Below are 22,836 nucleotides of genomic sequence, written 5' to 3'. Positions count from 1 at the left end.
TCTGATTAACTAAAAAACTGAGTCCTGGGACACAGGAACAGTGATGGGTAGCGAGGCGCCTCCCAGAGCAGTCACATCACACGCGGCACAGTCAAGGTGAATGGTGGCAATATTTTATATTTAATCCTACTAGAGTAAAAAATCATAGGTATTTTCCAAGGAGAATTTCCTCTTGCTTATCTTCTTGGACCTATTAACCATGAAAACTTCATTCAGGAAAACTTAAGTCATTTAAAGAAAAGAGGTGTCCAGCTCTGGAGTAATTTGGCATTAATTTAGAAAAAAAACTAATTAGAAATCACTTGATACATCCACAATACACATATATAAACATTTTATTTTAATACTCTTTATGACTTCAATTTAAATCATTCCATTATGAAAATGTCTTAATTGAAGAGAGAATATTTCTTCAAAACTCTAAATTAAACAGAGCTTTGTCAATTAAATTTACAACAATACAACCTTTAGAAATACGTAATTCTTCATATGACATTAAAAAATTTGTCATGGTTTGTCACAGATTTAAAACGCAAGGCACCTAATGCTATGGAAAGATAATACGGTCTATGTAGTGTAAGTGAACCAGATCTGTTCAAACATTTATTCTCTTTCAAGTTCAATCAAATTTGCATGAACATACTTGATGCATAAACTAGACAATTTTTTGTGTGTAGTTAATTGGCAATATTTTACAAAACTAAAAGATAATCCGTACCTATAACAGCCAGCTTACTTCAGCATTTTTCCTGCCAGAAACATCGATCTACACAAATGCTTTCTTGAAAATATTTTTGTAGTTCAGTCCAGCGTCTGACAAATGGAAAATAAGGTCTCCAGAACATTAGGATTTTCTTCCGTGATTAGTTGAACTGATTTCACCAGCTGACTAACTTCCTGGTTGTGTAAGGCAGGTTGGTCCTGTGGATGGACTGTGGACTCCAACGTCCTATCACTCCGTGACATGTGACCCAGCTACACAGCAAGGTACTTCATTACGAAAATGAAGAAAACAGATATGAGGAAAATATATTTTAGAGTTTCAAAGAACTGAAACTGTCATTTTTCAGACTAGGCACTGAAGCATTTTTCTACAAAAACTTGCCAGAGATTGTCTCTTCACCGCATAATGTTCCCCGAGCAAGCTAGAAACAAAAATAAAGATGTAATTATATTACAATTTCCATAGCTTTGGATTTTGATTTCTACACCAGTGTCAAAGGCTGACATGCAATACTGTGAGTGCTTCAACACAGTGTCGTAATAGCTTACTTTATTCTGGTAGGCTCCAACTATTACACATATGGTGACAAAGACTCCTGTCCAACCTGTTCTGCTCAGCACTGCTCCACTACTCTCACTGTCTTCAGTCTTCACTCTGCCTCCTTTGTCCAGCTCTCACTTCCAGACATCTTGAAACCTTGCCTAGGCAGGGGTAGGTTTGAGTGTGAGTATGGCAATAATGAACAGCATGCTATGGGAAGACGCCATACAATTACAGCATTAAACAGCTTTAAAAATAGTGTTGAACATAAGCAGTTTGCTTATGTTCAATATCAAAGAACTGTAAAACCTAATATACTCTTAAGACCCTAAGCTACTCGCAAACAGGGCGGGAGGGCAGAGAAGTCTTCCATCTCCTTAGAATGTGTGTGGAAGACGTAAAGTATAACCTATCAGAAACATAACAGGTAATTCATAGACAACAGACTAGAATCAGCATTAAACAATAGTTAAATTACAAAGACATATAAGGGGAACCAGGAGCGATCCTGACAATCTCTTAATAGGAGGTCATATGCACAAAACAGGGGGGACCCCAGAGTGGAGCAGGTAGACAGGAGGCGGTTTGTATCCCAACCCTGAAGACTCGGATCCTCACCAAGGACTATCAGTATGGGCACCAAGGACTACATCCCAACAGCCAAGGAAAACACGGGGAATTGGAGTGCTTTCGGAGGCTGAGAACTCCGAGGTTACCCTGCCCCGTCTGGATCTACCACATGGGATGGAAGAAGCCCAAATCCTTCTTCACAAGACCCAAGGTCATAATAGCCAGGAACCCTGAGAGATCTGCAGAAACAGAAGAACAGCAAACTTCCTTCGGGATTAGGGAGAGAAGCTTCTCCTGGTCCTTACTTGGTTCCAACTTTGGATCCCCACCCTCGCTTGCAATGACCATCAGGGTCGCTCCGGAACCCCCCCTCAAAAAAACATAGAATAGTCAGAGAAATACAAAGAAAGCTTAGAACCAAACAGGAACCGATCAGCATGGATCCACATATACCTTACTAGATAGGACACAAAGATTAGTTACTCCTCACTAGGGGGTGGAAGATTTCTCTGCACACCCCTCCTAAAACTGTTCTGCACCTCAACTGTAGACAAAGGCTTGTTAGATTTGTAAGGCAGTTTAGATTATCCTAAAATCTACCAAGTTCAGCAAAATTATGCGTCAACACTATAAACTGCTAAATACTAAGATGAAAACAGACACGAGACAGCTGAATAGTACCCGATAGCCACTTTAAGATGTATAGCAGCTGGTTCTGTGTACAAACAAAAACTGAAGGGTCAATGAAGTAGTCACAGGATGTGGTTAAGAACTTGCACTGTTATAACGTATTGATTACTCAATACCATGTCAATTAATTCCATAATGTTGTAAATTGTTGTTGATGCTGTGCTGGGGCTTCTAATTGTTCGGGATGATATTCTGCCAGCTCTGCCTTCAGACCAGAGATGGTCTCCCCTAGAAACTAGTTTGTTCAACCCATCTGGACAATAAGTAGCTGGACTCTATGCTTGGTATATGTTTGCAACGAAAGAATCTCAACTTAATTTGAACTGTAATACTGCAACAAGGTGGAGGAATCCACCATGGGGGGAGGGCACAGGCAGGGGATGGGGGAATCCCAGAGCCTATGAAACTGTGTCACATAATCCAACGTAATAAATAATTTAAAACAAATAATAATAGTGTTTATGGTGACTAGAAAGGCAGAGTGAAAAGAAAAACCTTGTAACTGCTGGTTTATTCCCCAAATGCCTGCAATAATGAGCAAGACAGGCCAAAGCCTGGAACTCCATCTGGTCTACCACATGGGGGAGAAGCAGCCAAGTATTTGGGAAATTGCCTGCTTTCCCCAAGGTACATCAGCAGGAAGTTGGATAGGAAATGGGGGGTGGGACTTGGCTCCACACATTCGGATATGGGATGCAGACACCCCAAAGTGGTAGGTTAAGACCCACTGCACCACAACATACTTACCAAATTTTTAAATTTAAAAATTACAAATAAACACACACTTGGCTTTACTCTTTCCTCAAAATCTCACTAAAAAAACAATAAATGGATTTTTTCTCTTAATCAAAACAAAACAGGAGAAGGCACTTGAGGCACTGATGAAAATACTGCCTGGGAAGCCAACATGCAGTCTGGAAGTACCTGGGTTACTCTACCACGTTAACTTCTGATTTCAGCTTCCTACTAACACACATCCTGGGAGGCACCCGTGATGACTCGAGCAGCAGGCCCAGTCTTGGCCATTGTGACCATCTGGGAAGTGGGAGTGGAAGGAAGATCTCTTTTTCTGTCTCTCCAAATCTCTGTCATTCTGTCTTTCAAAAATACAGTCTTAAAAAAAAAAAAGATTGCTATTGTCTGGCAGTGAGTTAGCTTACTGCTGTTAATGCTGCATCTCCTACTGGAGGGCTGATCAAATCCCCAATGTTCCATTTGCTTTCAGCACTCCTGCTAAGGTGCCTTGGAAGGCAACAGAAGGTAACCCACATACTCGGTCTCTGTTCTCATGGAGGAGACCAGACAGAGGTCTGGTTCCTGGCTGTGGACTGGCCCAGATTGGGCTATTGTATTATCTGGGGAATAAGCCATCAATGGAAGATTTTCTTTCTCCTTTCCTATATCCCTCTGTTACTCTTGACTTCCACAAGAATAAATCTTAAAAACAACAACAGCAAAACAACAAAGAGATTAAGAATCTCAAATACAGGGCAGGTCTTGTGGCACTGATAATGCTGGTATCCTGTATGAGCCCCAGTTAAAGTCCTGGCTGTTGCGCCTCCGAACCATCTCCCTGCTCATATGCCTGGGAAAGCAGTGGAATATGGCCCAAGTGCTCGATCTCCTGTCACCCATGTTGGAAACTTTGGTGGAGTTTCAGATTCCAGGCTTCAGTCTGGCCCAGCCCTAGCTATTAAAATGACTAGGGGGTTGATCCAGCAGATAAAAGATGTTTCTCTGTTTCCCATTTTCTCTGTACTCTGCCTTCCAATAAATAATTAATTAATAATAATAATAAATCTGGAAGGAAGGAGAAGAGGCGATAGGATGGGGAGGGAGAAGATAAGAGGAAAGAAGAGGTGAGAAGAGGAGAGGAGAAAAGGGGAATGGACAGGATCTTGCATCGCATCCCAGTTAGAGACACTGGACTGGAAGCCAAGGCACTTTGAATCCAGAGACTACACCCTCAGCCTTTAGGTGACATTGGTTCTCAAATAACCAATTATGGAAAACCAATTCTGTATCACAAGAATAAGAATCTCATGCTACACTAATGCCAGTTTCATACAAACCTGGGCTCTAGGCAACAGCTAGCTAGCTCCATCGTCCTGTGACACACCATGCATAGGAATGAGGCTCTCACACTGTTCACTGTCTTCTGGAACTCTTCAGGGGTTGGAGGGAAGAAAAAGCAATAACAGTTCAGGGCAATTTTAAGGTTGTAGGGGAAGCTTAAAAGTGGTCTATTCTGGCTGAGCCTGCGAGGTTGGATGTTAGCTACTGACAGAGCTGACACAGGCCAAGATTTCTTAATCTTTTTCAAGTACTTTACAGAAAAATATCAAAAACTTCCTCTTTTAAAAACAAAGGAATAAAGAAATATTGAGGCAATTGTATTATTCCATTTTGAATCATTTCCAAATCAATAAAAATGTTCTGTATTTAAATAACATTGTAGCCACATTAAAAATATTCTACTCTTACCTGTAAATCAAAACACTTTCTCTGAAATGTAGCAATGAAAAAAATTATTACCCAAAGGATCTTAGCAAATTATTTTTATCTAGCATAATGCAGAGACCACGTACGATGTTTCAGTAATTCTTCACAGTGAACTAATTTTTTACTTAGCAAACAGTTTTTTAAAATCTACAATGGAGATCAACCTACCTCTGAATTCGATGTTTTCTGCAAATAAAGGCAAAAATTCTTCTGATTCCTACCATCACAGGATCCCAATTATTATAATGACAAAGGAGAGTTGCAATAAAAAATGAAAAAAATACTGGGATAGCTCCTGCAAAAAACAGCCAAGAAAACTGCACCTAAAAATAAAATTTAAAAAAAAAAATCACTTTGGCAATTACCACTGAGGAAAGTTTCCTGTTCAATTTTAACTTTCGTGTTTAGGAAAACTAACAGAAATGTTAAATATTGAGGATAATGTCCAGCAATGACAATATATTATTAATGACACCACTATTATTATTAAATATAAGAACCCAGAACTTCAGTTTGCCTAAATAACGACCAATGCTTTTTGCTTGGAAAATCAGCTAATGAAAAGCCAAGACAGCTTTCACGTCCCTGGCAGTGTGGCCTGAAAACCAGATCACCTGTTCTCACATCATCGTTTCCTCCCGCCTGTCCTGCCGGCCTCCTCCCCTTCAGCTCCTGACCTCACCTTCAAAACACTAACCTTCTGAAATACATCACAGCTGTGTTGATATCACGTTACCTTAGAGTACTTTGGTAAGGCAGAATTAAAAGCAAGCAAAATTTTGCAAAACTTTATCTCCTCTAAGACCCTTGAAATTGAGGGCAGTTCAGAATGAGATAATAACCCAGTACCTCCATAAGAGAGACCAGGTTACATCCAGGCAGACTCAGTCACTGCAGGTATTTGGGGGAGTGAACCATCAGATTGGAGCTCTGACTCTTGAGCTTTTAATAAATAAAAATTTATGAAGGTAGATAAAACACGGGATGACTTCTAAAAGCAAGTCTCATGCTCTCCACCTCAGTTATTTATGTGTTGTCTCTAAAATTTCCATTTTGATCATCAATAATCCCTTGAAAATAATTAAATCAAGTCAGGAAATGGAGAATCTCGAAGTAAATAAAAATTATTTCTAATTCCTGAATATACCTGAATATAAATTTGAATCTATGAGATATACTTCCATTAGGGGTCAAATACTTTTAGACTAAAATAGCCAGTTAGCGCCAACAGCAATAATTGTAATAAGTGTTTAAAAATTCAGAAATCATATGTAAATGTGGTAGGATAATAAAACCAAAAACGATCTATCAAAGTAGAGGATTTTTCTTACCACGTTTCTAACACAGCTCTAGGTATACCCTGCTACTTATCCCACAGTCTCCCTGCCCTCAATCCCCACCAAGGGCCCAGTCTGCTCCTTTAATTGGTTGTGCAATTCTAGAGGTTAAAACAATTCAGAAAGACTAATTTGTTAATTTTTCTAAACAATTACACTTAACATATATTTCCCCCCTTTTTTAATCTTTTTGTTTCAACTTAAAACATTTGATTAAACAAACTATAAAATCATTTAATGAAACTAGGTCACTTTTTTTCTTTAAAAATTCCCTAAAGTTAGCCTTTTAAAAAAAATAACACTGCTTTTAAATCAATGCAGTAAAACTGGTTTCCACAGCAGTCTATTCAGAATCTCAAAATACACAGTGCTTTCTCTGTAACATAACCATTTTGGTTGATGAGCAGAATTACTATCCTGAGTCAGGGAAGGACCTGGAAAATATTAAAATCTATCAAAGATTCTCCTGATGGAGGCAGACACTGTCACTGCAGGTTACACAGTCGGCCAGGAGGCCCCAGCCAGGTCTTCTCTGATGGTCTCAGGGTCTCACACAGAGGGCTCACTTCCTACCCTTCCCAGGAATATTAGCAGTATGCTGGAGGGAAACAAGCTTCTAAGTCTCAAACCCACACTCTGGTAGGGGATATCAATCAGGAACTCAATCCCACAAAGCTGGACCCTACTCTGCAGAGAAAGAGTAGAAAAGAGATACAGAGAGCAAGAGAGAGAGAAATCATGAGTTTACATTCCACTGGTTCATTGCATAAATGGTTGTAATAACTTGGGTTGGGGGCCCAGCACAGCAGCCTAGTAGCTAAAGTCCTCACCCTTGCATATGCTGGGATCTCCTGTAGGCACCAGTTCGGTCCTGGCTGCTCCACTTCCCTTCTAGCTCCCTGCTTGTGGCCTAGGAAAGCAGTTGAGCAAGGTCCAAAGCCTTGAAATCCTGTACTCACGTGGGAGACCCAGAAGAAGCCTCTGGCTCCTGGCTTTGCATCCTCTCAGTTGTGGCCACTTGGGGAGTAAATCAGCAGACAGAAGATCTTTCTCTCTGTCTCTCCTTATATCTGTAAATCTTCCTTTCTAATAAAAATAAATAAAACTCTATAAAACAACAACTAGAGTTGAGCCAGGAGCTCTATCCAGGCTTCCCACATGGGAACAGGGACACAATCACATGTGTTGTCTTCCACTGCTTTCTCAGGTCCAGTAACAAGAAGCTGGATCAGAAGTGGAGCAGCAGGGACTCAAACTGGCATCCACATGGGATGCAGACAAAGCACAGCAATGGATCACAATTCTGGGTCCTACTCTGCACTCTGGATTTAGCACATGGCTCAAGTGTTCCTGCCACTCATGTGGCAAACCCAAATGCAGTTGCTGGCTCCTGGTTTTGGACTGGCCCAGACCTGCTGTGTGGACATTTGGAGAATGAAGCAACCAGTGGATGAGAGAGCCTTCTGTGTCTTTTCCTCTCTCTCTGTTAACGCTTTCAAATAAACAAATGAAAAAAACTCTTTTTTTAGAAAAAGAATTTAAGGATATGTCATTTCAGTGCTATGTATACTTTATTATACAATCACACTCCTTGAAACAAAGTTAAATATGAACACAAAACTTTTTAAAAATTAAACATACTATTATTGAAAACACTTTGTCTTTATTCTTCAAAACTACACAAAGGCCAAAAAACAGCTATAAAGCCCAACTACTGCTTGCATGCATTATAAGCCTTTGGACTTTCAAGTATTTCTTCTTTTAGCTGATACTAAACACACAAACACACACATTGTTGTTCCTTAGCACAGGGATTGAAAACCCTGAACTTGAAGCTGACTGGCTGCACTCCATCTTCCAGCAGTGGGCAAAGGCACACCTCTTTCCTCCCGTCACCCTGTCAACCCGCCCCTTCCTTCCTAACAGCTGGCGGAGTCCTGGGTCTGTCTCTTTGATGTTACCATCACCAGTGCTTATCACAACAGCCCCATGTGCAGACCAGGGCTTCCCAGCTGAGGGAAGGAACACATCCTCTCCTGAATCCAGACAGAGACGAGCATTCATGGAGAAAGAAAACTTCATGTGCTGTTCATATCTACATTAGCATGAACGTGATGGCAAGGAGCCTCTGGAGCTTATCCTTGAAATCAAAAGACTAGGACTTACGTGATAAAATGTTCTCCCTGTTCTGGCCCAACTTATACAAGAACATTCAGACAACAATAAGCTCATATATTGGCAAACCACATCTAAAGATATTGCTCTTAAAAATCTAGGAAAAAAAAGGAAGCAAAAAAGCTAGGAAACTATCCATATCTTTGATACTTTTTATACTTCTATGTATATAGAACACTTTGGGAGAGAATGCATTGAGTATTATCCATGTTTGTATCCCTTACAATTGAGACATATTCTTTGATTTCTTTTAATATGCTTAAAATATTTAATAAGTAGATTGGCTTACCTTTTGCATACATATGTCAGCTATAATGGACAGAGGTATTGTAAGGCTTAGTGCAAGTGTGCCTATCAATGATGAGGTAAGAAAGCAGCCCCTAAAAAAAATTACATATTTCTACATTAAAAAAAATAAAAGAACCAAAGAACATTGAACAAAGACTCTATGCTAAGCTAAAGATAAAATTTAAGATGATTCTCAAAGTTTACATTTAAAAATTCTAAATATGTAAGTTAAAAGGTTCAAAGTATTTTATGCTATTCTCAAGACTTGCTCACCGTAATTTTCAACTTTTGTTGAAATTTTGTACTCTCCTAAATAAAAGCCATTTTTTTCCGCTAATCAGTACTGATATCAAATTGTGAAATATCCATCTGCATCTAATATTGTTTAGCTGAAGGAAAATATTGTATGATACATAGACAGAAAAATCATTTATAGAGTAACAATTTGGATCTATAAGAAAATGCATTCTGAGATAAAATCATAATGCCTATCATTAGAACCAAAAACCCATGAAGATTACAGGTAAATAAACTCTAGTTCACCATATTAAAGTTAGCAATACTGCCTTACTAAAGGCCATTTCTTGACAAAATACCATTCAAGTATCTAAAACAGGCTTGACTTAGGAGAGTTGAAATAGTGTTTTCTACCACTCATTGGCTGGTTCAGGGACCAAGTAAAGTTCTCCTTTCCCCTCCAAATATAGCATATATTCCTGGATATCTGCCTTGTTTGCTATAACCCAGTTTTTTCCTATTCAGCTTATGTCTGAGCCTTTTTTGATACCTATAAATATTTCAGGATGAAAAAAAATAAGCATTTAAAATGCATGTAATAAAAGAGGAAAAAGTGAATGAATAATGAATTGAGATATCAAAGGAAATTCAGATCACCAAAGGAAAATGTAAATTAGCACAATGTAAAGTAAATCTTTAAGTATTACATAAAATGAAATGATTATGCAGCATAATAAGTAGCTACTTTGCTAACTGGCATGGTGTGAGAGGAATATTAAGATTTCATTGAAAATAAGATTTCTGCTGCAGTCTTTTGCAAGGGAAAGCTAGTCAATTGTCTCAATTGGAGTTTAAGCACAATTTGAATTTTCTTTTTAAGTTCCTATTACATATGAAATAGGATTTAGTATAAAGCTCTACAGTTAAAAAGTTTCTTACACTCCACACATGATATTGTGTTCCAATTAAGATTACTACATACTGATACGTATTTCATATTATATTTTAACAATTCAAACTAATCATTATCAAAAGTCTTGAAAATAGTACTATTTAAAACAAACAAAAAACCTACTTACCACTAGATATTCCAAAGAATCTTTTAAGTAAGCAATATTTCACAGACTTTCATTTAGAATTAATTCATAGTTGACATACACATCTCATAAATTCAGATGTCTGTTAGATAAGGATTATATTCACTTGCATCATACTTACATTTCTATAAACTTGTACAAAATGTTGAACATTTCGATTATTTACTGAGTTCCCTGTGTGTACAAAGCACTACCTAGTGTGTACGTACCCAGTGGGCATGCAGAAGTGTGTGTACGGGTATGTGTGTGTTGGGGGGTGCAGAGAAAGGTCTGTCAAAAGACAGAAAAATAGTACCTAAACTATTTGAAAGTCAACAAATGAGAATAAACAGTACATACCACAACCACAGGAACTCTGAGAGAACCGTACCAATAAGGCCATTAACGATAATGCACATCCATACTACTTTATTTGGAAACTCAAAATCTTCAAATCCAGTATAATGAAGCAAAAAGAAACCAGGCCATAAGAGCAACAGATTAAATAAACCTACAAAACCTAAACAGAAATGGAGGAAACACAAATTAAAACTATGATTTATTTCAATTTTCCAAGCCTATATGTCTATAATTCGAAAACACTAAATTTTAAACCAAGAGTTCCAACAAGTTTCCTCAACTGGAACTTCTATTGGTTTGTTGTGAAGTTAGTCCTGTCACTAGCTAGCTCAACATGAGGAAAAACTGCATGAAGAAAATGGTGATCATCTAGTCTGAAATCCTACTACCCTCTATGTGAGAGCAACTACTGTGGAACAAACCCCTTAAACTAATTTTTAAAAATTTATTTCCTAGCATCACTCTGACACCTTTGTTACATGTTCATCAACGTCCTGGGGATGAAGACGCACCGTTTTTTTCCCTGTGGTGAACTGTAGCTAAGGGGATGCATAATGGAAGTGTAGCAGAAATCATGTTCATAGGTAGAAACAGAAGTATGTCCTCATGCATGCAGTACAAGGATGGACTCACAGCGAAATGGCTGATAATCTCCTACACTGTAGGGAGACACCTCAGAGTGGCTGCATGATGGACTTGTGAAAATGCAAGAAAGATAATCATTGTAAGACTGGAAGGGAGAACAGAGGGGAAAGGAGGGAATTTGTGGAGGGAGTAGGGAGAACCCAGTGCCTATCAACATGTGTCATAAAACAATTAAAAAATCTTCTGAACTTTATCTACTAAAAATATAATGTCCTAGAACTTTGCAATGAAAGGAGATTCCACAGAAGACCTGATTCTTAGTTCCTGCCTTCCCAACATTCAAAAGCTAGTTGGTGATTACATACATGAGAACAACTCACCAAGCTCATAGCAATTAAAAGATAATTTTATTCTGGTGAATAACATTTTGCAATCTATGCACAGTTTGTCTTAATATGTGTTTTCCATGAATTTTTTGAAGACTCTGTACGTTATTCAATACATGACCTAAGTGTAAAAGGACTGCTAACACAGAAAGACTAAACTTGTAATGCTAGTCTGTTCCACAGTCTGATCATCTTGAGTTCCAGCCCCAATGCTACCATTCAGTAGAAGTGTAAACCTTCTGCAACATGAAGACCCTCTTCTAAACTTCACTAGTTACAATATTAGATTGCTGGGAATCTGGAAGAAACACATAAAATATAGCATGGTAGCTGACCCAGAGTAAACCCTTAATAAAGGTTAGCTGTCCTTATCATAGAAATGAAACTTACATATGACTACACACATGTGATATAAAGACTACAAAAAAAGCATACATTTTAATAGTAATTTTGATTGTAGTTTTCACATAGTTTTATGTCACAGGTCTACTCTTAGATCCATGAATTTAACTATAGAGGTTCCTTCGGAGAAAATTAAATGATAGTACATATATATTTAACATTCACGACATTAACTAAGAAATGGGTTAGTATTTAGGAGCCTATTTAAACCTTCTGAGCAAGGCTGAATACCACTCTCTAAAGACTCACTGTCACCCTAACTCTGAAAAGCTGTCTTTGAAGAACAGAACAAAGTTGCCTTTCCCAGCCATTCCAATTGCCAATGACTTGTGACTGGTGATGCACCTGCTGGCCCTCCTGGCCCTGAGGGGTGACTAGTCATGTGACCTATTCCTCTTCAGACCTCACCTCACATCTGCCATAACTAGGTCAAGCTGTACTTGGGACATACAGCTCTTTCTTTTTCTCTGTCCTGCTTCCTTTACTCCCAGCCATTTTTTCCTTCACAGCACCTCTTACACCAATAAAACACCCACACCAAATCCTCATATCTTGCTTTACAGACTCCAACCTAAAAATACTTAGTCATAAAAAGGAAAAAAATATTTAATAAAGACCCATATACAAAATGGATTCATGATCTAAAATGCTTATATAACATTAGAACAGTGTTCTAATTACAACACAACCTGGCTTTATCAAGGATTAAATCTGAGATGGGTATTACAGCACAGCAGGTTGAACGAACACCTTTGACACTGCCATCTCACACTGAATGGTTGGCGTTCCAGCCAAAGCTGCTCTGCTTCCAATCCAGCACCCCTTAGTGCTGTGCCTAGGAAAGCAGTGGAAGAAAGTATTGGGAACCCTGACACCCACGTGGAAGACTTAGATGGCATCCCGGGTTCTGGCTTCAGACTCACTTTCTCTCTTTCTTCCTGCCTTTCAAATAATTACTAAAAATAAATAAAATCTTAAAAACAAGAAAAAGAATTAAACTTATTTTCTGGTCTTTGAACTATAAATGTGAGATCCCTCTGGGATAAATAAATTAACACCCTCTGGAACTGCAAACACATTACCGAATCACTTCATTATTGCCCAGCACTTCCAGAATCTTGTGCTACATACCTTCCTATACTTCCCTAAAGTGAAATTCACATTCCCTTGTCTGAAGAACCTCCACATTCCAAACCTAACTTCCCCAAATCCTGCTACTGTAGGAACAAACTGATAACAAACTGATAACTGGCTTCCCTTACATCACTAATGAAAAGAACTAATCTAGGTTTATGTGTGTCCTCCTTAGTTAAAGTAAATTAACCTTTAGCCAACCATCCACCTATAATGCTCGTTTTACTGCATTCCAGGTAAATTTTCTATGACTCCAAAATAAGATGTCATAAAAATTATCATTTAAAAATATTTACTTATTTGAAAGAGTGATAAAAGTAGGGACACAGACATACACCCAGATACACACACACACACACACACAAGCACACAATGAGAGTGGGGTGGAGGAGAGAGAATCAGATATCTTTCATTTGCTGGTTCAGTTCCGAGATGACTGCAACAGCTGGGTCTGGGCCGTGCTGAAGTCAGGAGCCAGGAAATCTATTCATGTTTCCACAGGAATGGCAGCGCCCAAGTAGGTGGATTGTCAGCCACTGCCTTCCCTGGTTTATTAGCAGGAAGCAAAGACTTGAACCAGCACTCCAACGTGGAATGTTCCCCTCACAAGTGGCAGCTTGGAGCTAGGACTGTCCTACATTGGATTAAGCTCCTGTTAATGTGGCAAGGACACCAGCAGAGGACAGCCCAAAGGAAATTTGGAAGAAGCTCCTGGCTCTTGGCCTTGGTCTGGTCCAACGCTGGCTGTTGAGGCCATTTGTGGAGAGAAGATCAATTCCCCCACTCCCTCACCACCTCTCTCTCACCATAACATTTTCCTAGTCTTTATTTTTAATGTATACTCTAGAATAACATAATAAAAAGGAACTTCAGCAGTCACTCCAATCTGTGACTTCTCAAATGTTTTATTGTAAATCTTGAGGTGCTGGTATTTAAACTATTTTTAGTGAAGAAGTCCTTTCTACAAATCAAATCATAATAGCAAAAGCCCAATAGTTAGGCTATTCCAGAAAAGAAGGAAAAAAAAAAAGTCCAAGAATCAGACCCCTAAGTGAAACTCCACTTGCTCTTGGCCCAAATCCTTCCTATTCACTAAACCTGAGTTTGGAACCTCTCTTTCAGGCCAGTATCTTGCATTTTTTCAGGAAAGTATAAATCAAAGGAACTTATAATGCACTCCTGGTCTCCTAATTTGCCATCAGCTACATTCTGATATCTTATCACCAGGCTTCCTTCCCCATGGACACTCAGGTAACTTTTGGTGCTATCTTGTCACTGTGTTTTCTTCAGTAATCCTACAGATAATGCATATTCTTTTTTGACCTGATTTTAGACAAAGAAAATATGGAAGTCATATTAAGTTATTTTGTTTACCAAATCGAACTTGGATTGAAAATCATATCTGAGTAATTTGAGAATCAATGTTGAAAAAAAAATCTGCGCTTTAAGGATAAAAGGCAAATGGAAAGCCTTTAAATATACTGCCATTTTTAATGAAAATTCAGACATACACATTGGAACAGTATTCTACATGTTATATACTTCCAACAAGGAGTAAACTTTCACATGGACATAATTTGGTCTACCAATAAGGAAAATATCTGAGGCCCAGGCTGAAGATACAAATGCCAGATAGGCTTTAGGAGTTAGTTTCTCTACCTTATCACTGAAGGGAATGGATATCCTTACGGAGTGTACAATTGCTCAGGACAAGGTAAAAGAAAAACACAGAGATTAGTTCATAATCTTTAAATGTTTTTAAGCACTCATATGGAGGGGGAGAAAGGCCTCTTTCTCAACATCAGAAACATTAAAAACTACTCAACATTAAAACCTAAGCCCTAAGTTCATCATCTGAATAGCCTCAAGTTAAATATATTCTTACCAAAGAACATTGGGATATCCAGCTTGTCTTCTCTGTCTACTTTTCTCTTAATCATAACAATATAAACGGCATACAGCATGGCTCCAGCAAGGGACCAAATAGAACCTGTAAAAACCAAGATAATGACCTAAGGAACCTAGTCATAAAAACATCCAATATATACTTATTTCAGGTTTAATACCAGACACTATTTCAAAAAAAAAACAAGAGTATTCAATACTTTAGTTAATTATTCTAAAGACAATTGTTCTACTAAATCTATTGGGGTTTTTTAAAATTATCTCTAAACCCTTTTTAAAAAGAAAAAGGAAAGCCTATCAACAAATCTCTTGGGTCTAGTGCTGAGCACAGCAAATTAAGCTGTTCCCTGCAAACTGGCATCCCATGGAGGTGGGTCACTTCAAGTCCCAGCTGCCCCACTTCCGATCCAGCTCCGTGCTAGTGCTCCTGGGAAAGCTGAGAATGTGGAAGAAGTGCTTGGGTCACTGAGATGGAAGACCTTTATGCAGTTCCAGGTTTCTGGCTCTGGCCTGGCCCAGCCCCTGCCACTGCAGCATTTGGATAAACGATCTCCCTCTCTCCCTGTCTCTCCTCTGTCAATTTTGCCTTTCAAAAAAAAAAAAAATCGTTTAAAATAAAGCAATATTTAAACACCTAAAAATTACATGAAGTGCTTTAATAGGAAATGGTATTTAAAGTTAATTTATTTGTTCATAATGTAAAAAGATACATATTATAAAAAATGCATGGACTTCCAAAAAACTGCACCAAAATAAACTCACATTTTTTTAAAAGATTTATCTGTTTTTATTGGAAAAGCATATACATAGACAGGAAGAGAGACAGAGAGAAAGATCTTCCTTCGGCTGGTTCACTCCCCTAGAGGCTGCAATGGCCAGTGCTGAGCCAATCTGAGGCCAGGAGCCAGAAGCTTCTTCCACGTCTCCCACGTGAATGCAGGGTCCCAAAGCCTTGGGCTGTCCTCAACTGCTTTCCCAGGCCACAAGCAGGGAGCTGGATGGGAAGCAGCAGTGGGGACTAGTACCAGCGCACATATGGGATCCTGGCATATGCAAGGCTAGGACTTTCGCCACTAGGCTACCATGCCAAGCTCAAACACACAGTTTTTATTAAATTTTTCACAACTAGCATAAAATACCTTTGTATCTGTATACATTATTTTATATGCAAAGGGTTTCAGAAAGTTCATGGAAATTTTTGCATTATGTTTTAATTCTACTTTCCATGAACCTTATAAAAACTGACTGCTTTTGAGAAAAAGATGAGGCAATTCAAGGCACAGCATTGTTTTATTCAACAAACTTCAAATACCTGGGCCCGGCGTCATGGCCTAGTGGCTAAAGTCCTCACTCTGCATGAGCCAGGATCCCATACGTTCGCCGGTTCTAATCCCAGCAGCCCCGCTTCCCATCCAGCTCCCTGCTTGTGGCCTAGGAAAGCAGTTGAGGATGGCCCAAAGCCTTGGGACCCTGCATCCATGTGGCAGACCTGGAAGAGCTCCTGACTCCTGGCTTTGGATAGGCGCAGCACCGGCTGCTGCAGTCATTTGGGAGTGAACCATCAGATAGAAGATATTTCTCTGTCTCTCCTCCTCTGTATTTATATATCTGACTTTGCAATAAAAATAAATAAATCTTAAAAAAAAAACTTCAAATATCTAAATAAATTATCCAAAGGAAATCAATTAACTAGGCTCTGATTACCTTTGTTTTATTAAGCCTAAGCCTGAGACCAAATTTGTTTATCATAGATGAAACTGTTTCAGACAAGAATCAAGAATGCATAACAAAATTGGTGGGTGGAAGTATGATTGCAACAGAGTATTTGTCTAGTCTCAAAGTATCTCTCCACACCAAGCTTATTACCTACAAAGGAAAAAAACAGTAATCTTACTCTGGAGCAACCTGGCAGAAACCAAGTTGGCATTAATACCTGTAGCAGCAGGTCAAATCAACACCATGTGCCTTCTGGTACAATGCACTGATCAGATAAGGAAACACATTCTTAGCAAAAGTACACAACTTCAAGTTCACCATGAGGAATTCAGGCAAACTCAAGTGAGAGCTATTCTACAAATAATTAGGCTGTATCCTTCTAAAGTGTCAGCATCCTAAAAGACAAAAACAGACCTAGACACAACCCCAGATTACAGAAAACCACAGAGCCGTAACAACTAAATGAAACATCAACAGAAATAATAGGAAAATGTGTAAAGGCCTGTAGGCAGGATATTACTATTTAAATCAATCAATGTTAATTCCTGATATTTATAACCGTCATTGGATGAATTATTAACAACTTCAGAACATGGATGAAGGCTCTATGAGAACTCTATTAAGTATTTTTGAATTGTTTTTTACATTATTTCCAAAGGAAAAGGCTTTTTAAAAATGTGTTTAGTTCACATGCTCTAAAAAAAATACGTAAAACGTACTTCTCTGCCCCAACAAGGAGAGTATAGTTAGGTATTTACCTATTGTATCTCTTCCAGCAGACTTTTCAGATCCTGATAGGTTTACCAGCACAACACCTCCAATGCTGTAAGAATAACTAGCTGTTACTGATAAGGTAAATGATAAATTCCTTAAGAGGCTAATTATACAGACAAATTATTTGTAAATGATCAAGACTAATCTCACTTTAGGTACAGCTATTGAAGTATTTCATGATTTCATTAATAAGAACTAACAATGTTATCAGTAAAGCATAGTGTTGTATTTCTATTAACTAATTTAACATAAAATGTACAATACTGCCCCACATGAGAAGCATTATTAGGGTCATCCACACATTTTAAGTGAGGAAACTACACACAAATTGGCAAAGTCAGTGGACCAAGACCAACTTGACTCCAGAGTTCAACATTTTTAAGCACTATTGCCCTTCAACTGGAGAAAAATCAACCAACTTTTCATTCCTCCAGCAGTCTTACGTTTGGAGATATAAATATATTAAGCCAACACAGACAGCACTGAAACTATCCTTGTTTACTGGCAAAACCTAAGTTAAAAGTAAAGCTATCCTTACTGAAATAATTCCACTAATCCCATTATTTTAATGGGTAAAAATAGGACTAAACTAAGAATACAATCAGTATTTTGGGTATCTAATGTGAGTGAATGAGATGCAGATAGCTCTTGTGTTCATGGAGCTTACATTATCCTTCTATTTCTACACATCTTCTTAAGGTGTATATAATTTTCAGATTGAATATTTCTAATTTTAAAAAGGTTCAATTGTCTCACCTACTGACCAAAATGACCACGTGACAGTGGTAGAGGGTATTAAGAAATGATCTTTCCTTGTGAAATGATGTCATAAGTCAAACACAATCCTTACATTACATATTCATTACCCTTCAATTAAATAATCACAGTTCTGGATTCAATAATCTTTTAAACAAATCAGATTCAGTCATGTTTTGCACGTCAACAACATAAGAGGTTTTATTTCCCTCTGGAAAATAATGATTGCTAAATATACTGAACATCTGTTACATAACAGGAATTGTCTCACACACTTTATAAGTTTTAATAAATGTAATCCTTTTGACAATCCTACACGACAAATTCTACTAACTACTCCAACATATATATGAGGAAACTGGCAGAGGTAAGAAACTTGTCCAAGCTCTCAAAACTAGTAATGACAGAATTGGAATTAGATTCCAGGGAAGTTGGAGCCCACTATCTCATTGACCATACAATCTCATTGAAATGAGATTTCTTAGCTGATCAGATTGTCTTCAAGATGGTTACAATGTCAAATTGTTTTTAGAACTTCAGAAATCGAATGTTATCATTTAAGCTTTATTCATCACAAATTATTAAATAGTGTTTAATATGACATTTTAAGAACACAGAAGATCTAGGTAGTTTTTGTACACCACTGGGCAAACATTTCTTAAGGAGAAGCTAAAAAATTTAGACTTACTGGCCACATGGTCTCTTTTACAATTAAACTTCACTGTTGTGCTAAAGCTGCATAGCCAGTATGCAGATTAGGGTACTTATTTCAAGAAAACATCATTAACAAAAAACTGACAGTAAACCTGCCTCAGTTGGTCAGTCCTTGTTCTAGACCTACTGTGAGAAGGAGTAACAGAATCTGGCAAAATATTTAAAACTCAGAATTTCATATCTATATCCTTCTTTATTAAGACATTATGAAGAAAAAGCTAGAAAGGGAAACATGCTTGAATAAAGCTGAATAAAAGTTCACTTGCCCAAACAAATGTACTTTATTTCCCTAATGTGAAAATACGATAGGTTAAAGTATTATCCAATCATATAAAAGATCAAATCCCTAGTATCAGAAACTTGAAATTATTTAAGTCAGGTAGGTCACCCAGAACTCACTGAAACTATCAGTCAATTTACACTTAAATCCAAAAATGAGAAACATGCATCAATTAGAGCTACCAGTAGCAGTCTCTATGAGAGTCACTTTATAAATGCCACCATCAATTTTAAAACAAGGTGGCAAAAGCAGATAAGGCCAATAATTTCCCCCCTGAGAATTTAAGGGAACTGCTCAGGCTCAAAAAGCAGAGCTATGATTCAATTCCAACTCTCACAGCCAAGAAGCACAACTCTCTCCATTAAACCATCCCAGCACCGCTCTGATTTGTGGTTTTTTCCTAACAAGAACATCTTTATCAAAACAACATATCATTTTTGACTGCTAGGGGCAAAACCTTGTGCTAAGGCTTTGGGTCCCTGTGCATTAAATACCCAGAAAGAAAGCAAAGCAAACAAACACACAATCGGATACAAATAAAGACTGAACTGCAGTTTTAACACAATACTGGTGGTGCATGGCAGCACAAAGCTGCTAAAGAAATTATACAGCAACTAACTAGATGATCACTAGGGCCTAGACAATTAAAGAATTACGGCAAACTGAATGTTACATTTCCAGGAAAAAAGTACAAGGAGAAATCAAAACCAAAATCTGTCTCAGGAAAAGGAAATGAGACCAGCAGCACAATACTAAGTGTGAATTTACAAGAGTGGGAATCCAAGATGCTTGGGAACTCTTCCCTATAGTCACCCTGCTCAAGAAGCTTGGGAAAACTGCTCCAGTGCCTGGCACAGGACTGATTAGCACAATGTCCACCTAGAGCCTTCATTATCCTCATCTGTCTTTGTATATCATTAAACAATTGCCTATGAAACTGTGCCATAAAATGATATAAAAAATAATTAATAAATAAACAATATTTTAGACTTCTCCCCCCCAAAAAAAATATAAATTACTATGACTATTTTTTAATATTGCAGTTTTAAGCAGAGCGAACTACTTATTATACTACAGATACACTAATGGTCTTACCTTAAAATTACAGCTAATAATTTTGAGAGGGTAAATCTATCTCCACTGTTGCTTGGAAACACTGCAGCAAGAATTAAGGTAAACAGACCTATGGGGAGAAAAGGATGAAAACAAGGTACATGAAGATATCCACCTGCTTTCACATTATTTTTTTAATCATTTTTAAATGACTAAGACTGCAGTTATCTAGCCTAAAATGCTCAAAGTCAGACATCTATACTAAACCACATTTATTTTAACAATACAGATCAGAGTTCTATTTATTTTAAACTAACAAAAGAGTTACAAAAAGCCTTCAGAATAACACTCTGACTTCATCATATTCAAGTGTATGTGCTGAGATTATTTTTATCACTTCAAAAATACTTCTTTTATCTTCCAGAGTTGGAAAGTGATTCAATTTTAAAAATAAAACACCTTAACATGGGTTAAATTATAGTTCTCAAAGAAGCTGTTACATTTAGCCAGAGGGTCTATAAAAAACATCTTTGGAAAGGATATATTCAGGGAAAGATAACTACAACTACAAAATAAAGAACCACCTGTATAATTTTAATATACTGTCACATAAAAATAATTCTGTAAAGTATCTGAAAAGCATAAATAGTACAAGACTAAGGCAAGAAGAATATAAAAATTAAACAGCTAAAATACATTGTCTCCCCAAATTAATGTAAAAGCTTCTAACAATGAAAAAAATATATAATGCCTGTATGTATATACATAAATATGTGTGTATATATACATCAGAAAATAGACACATATCACTTACACAGGTTTGAAAACAAATTTCTTACCAGAAGTTGAAGACAAAATATTAACGATAGCAACTTGTGTGTCTGAAAGTGCTTCCTGATAAGACAAATTTGCCAAAAACCACTAAAAAGAAAGCAAAATGAAACTTATTAAAACACATGTCTATATCTTTCATAACAATTATAGTGCTCTCCTTTCTCTCCTGAACACTGTTAAAATGAAAGAATTTATAAGCTGTTTTGCACTGGAAAAAAAAATAAGGACAAATGTTTACAATCAGAGTTAACATTCCTGCTATCCAATTTCCTTTACTAAAGTAACAAATGTTTGTTGAAAGCTGGCTTGACTTCTTTTTTTTTAATTAATTACATTGCATTATGTGATACAGTTTTATAGACACTGAATTCTTCTAAATGAAAAGAAAAATCAAGTATCAAACTTTAAACTTTGCTTTTAATCAGGGGCTCTTAGCATGCTAGGAAGTTTATTTAGATCAGATTTAAACTGGGGAAAAAAAAACCTCATACATTAAACATGTACAGATGAACAGCGCAATAAAAACTCTATTAAAACAAATGTACCCATGTGGGGAGATACAACTATTTAGCTAGGTAAATTGATAAAATCTGTATTCACTTCAGAAATTTAGAAAGGTCTAATAATAACTGTGAGTTTATTGGCAACTATTCATCTCATCATTTATCCAATTCTCAGTTTGGGGACACAAGCCAAAGCGTTCTCATAATTTTGGACCCATTGAAGGAAACTTTACAGCTATGATTAGGGTTTTATATCTCTTCTTTGTCTTTTGCTCATCAAGATTGTAATATTATTCTATTAACAATCCTGTGCCTACTTTGATTTAAGAAATAGGAAATACAACCTTCTTTTAATCATCAAGAGGCTGATGGAAAGTTCATTTATTTCACACCATAATTTCATCTTTTGTGGCTGGATATTTTTATACTATTTGAGACAATGTTATTCTGAGCATTCTAGCACAAACCGTAGGTTGGACTGTTACTAATGCATGTACTAAGAATGGGATGGCTGGGTCAACTGAAGTAAGCAGCCAGGCTAATTTTTTGGTGACCCTGTTACTTACAGACTGACTTCCAAATTCCACTGAAGACTGTCTTCTCTCTGAAGAGGGACACGCCTTGATCTCTCAGAGTTCACCACCAAGTATTATGACACACAGGTACTATCAGAGGTAGCAGATAGCCAAGAATCTAGCGATCTCCAGTCTATAATCGAGACTGAAGCTGCAGTGAAATTGCGTCAACATGATTTTGATTCCATCTGAACTGAACTGCATCTGATTTCCAAGATAATTTCTCTTGCCTATCTAAACAGTAAAACGAGGTAGCAACTGGTAAGGTGGGTTATGCTAAACATAAACAGCAATAAGTTACAATCTGTCTGTAGGTGAAAGTGCTAGACAGGAGGCAGAGTTTGCCCTTAGTTATCATTTTTTTGAAGATTTATTTAACTTTTTATTGCAAAGTCAAACATACAGAGAGGAGGAGGGACAGAGAAGATCTTCTGTCTGTTGGTTCACTCTCAAAGAGGCTGCAACAGCTGGAACTGAGCTATTCTGAAGCCAGGAGTGCAGAGCCTCTTCCGGGTCTCCCATGTGGGTGCAGGGTCCCAAGGACTTGGGTCATCCTCCACTGCTTTCCCAGTCATGAGCTAGAAGCTGGACTGGAAGTGGAGCAGCTGAGACAAGAACAGTACACATGTGGGAATGCTGGTACTGCAGGTGGAAGATTAGACTGGTATGCCACTGCATCAACCCTTCCGGGTCCCTTCTAATGTGCCTGGGAAAGCAGCA

General features: G+C 37.7%; 1 protein-coding gene across 1 annotated transcript in view; it reads right to left on the bottom strand.

The window, feature by feature from the left end:
- Positions 1–317: 317 nt before the first annotated feature.
- SLC35F5 (solute carrier family 35 member F5) overlaps positions 318–22,836 on the bottom strand; it is a 35,758-nt gene continuing 13,239 nt past the window's right edge. The window contains exons 8-16 of the mRNA XM_058664405.1: positions 21,044–21,125; positions 20,247–20,334; positions 17,386–17,450; positions 14,892–14,996; positions 10,500–10,659; positions 8,828–8,918; positions 5,195–5,349; positions 4,597–4,690; positions 318–1,145 (exon numbers count right to left, since the gene is read on the bottom strand). Coding sequence (XP_058520388.1) covers positions 4,615–4,690; positions 5,195–5,349; positions 8,828–8,918; positions 10,500–10,659; positions 14,892–14,996; positions 17,386–17,450; positions 20,247–20,334; positions 21,044–21,125 — 822 coding nt within the window. The 3' untranslated portion in view covers positions 318–1,145; positions 4,597–4,614. The remainder of the gene's footprint in view (positions 1,146–4,596; positions 4,691–5,194; positions 5,350–8,827; positions 8,919–10,499; positions 10,660–14,891; positions 14,997–17,385; positions 17,451–20,246; positions 20,335–21,043; positions 21,126–22,836) is intronic.

The sequence above is a fragment of the Ochotona princeps genome, chromosome 5 (assembly GCF_030435755.1).
Source record: "Ochotona princeps isolate mOchPri1 chromosome 5, mOchPri1.hap1, whole genome shotgun sequence".
Classification (NCBI taxonomy): domain Eukaryota; kingdom Metazoa; phylum Chordata; class Mammalia; order Lagomorpha; family Ochotonidae; genus Ochotona; species Ochotona princeps.
Note: the sequence above shows the minus strand (reverse complement) of the source record. Positions and strands in the feature narration are given on the sequence as shown.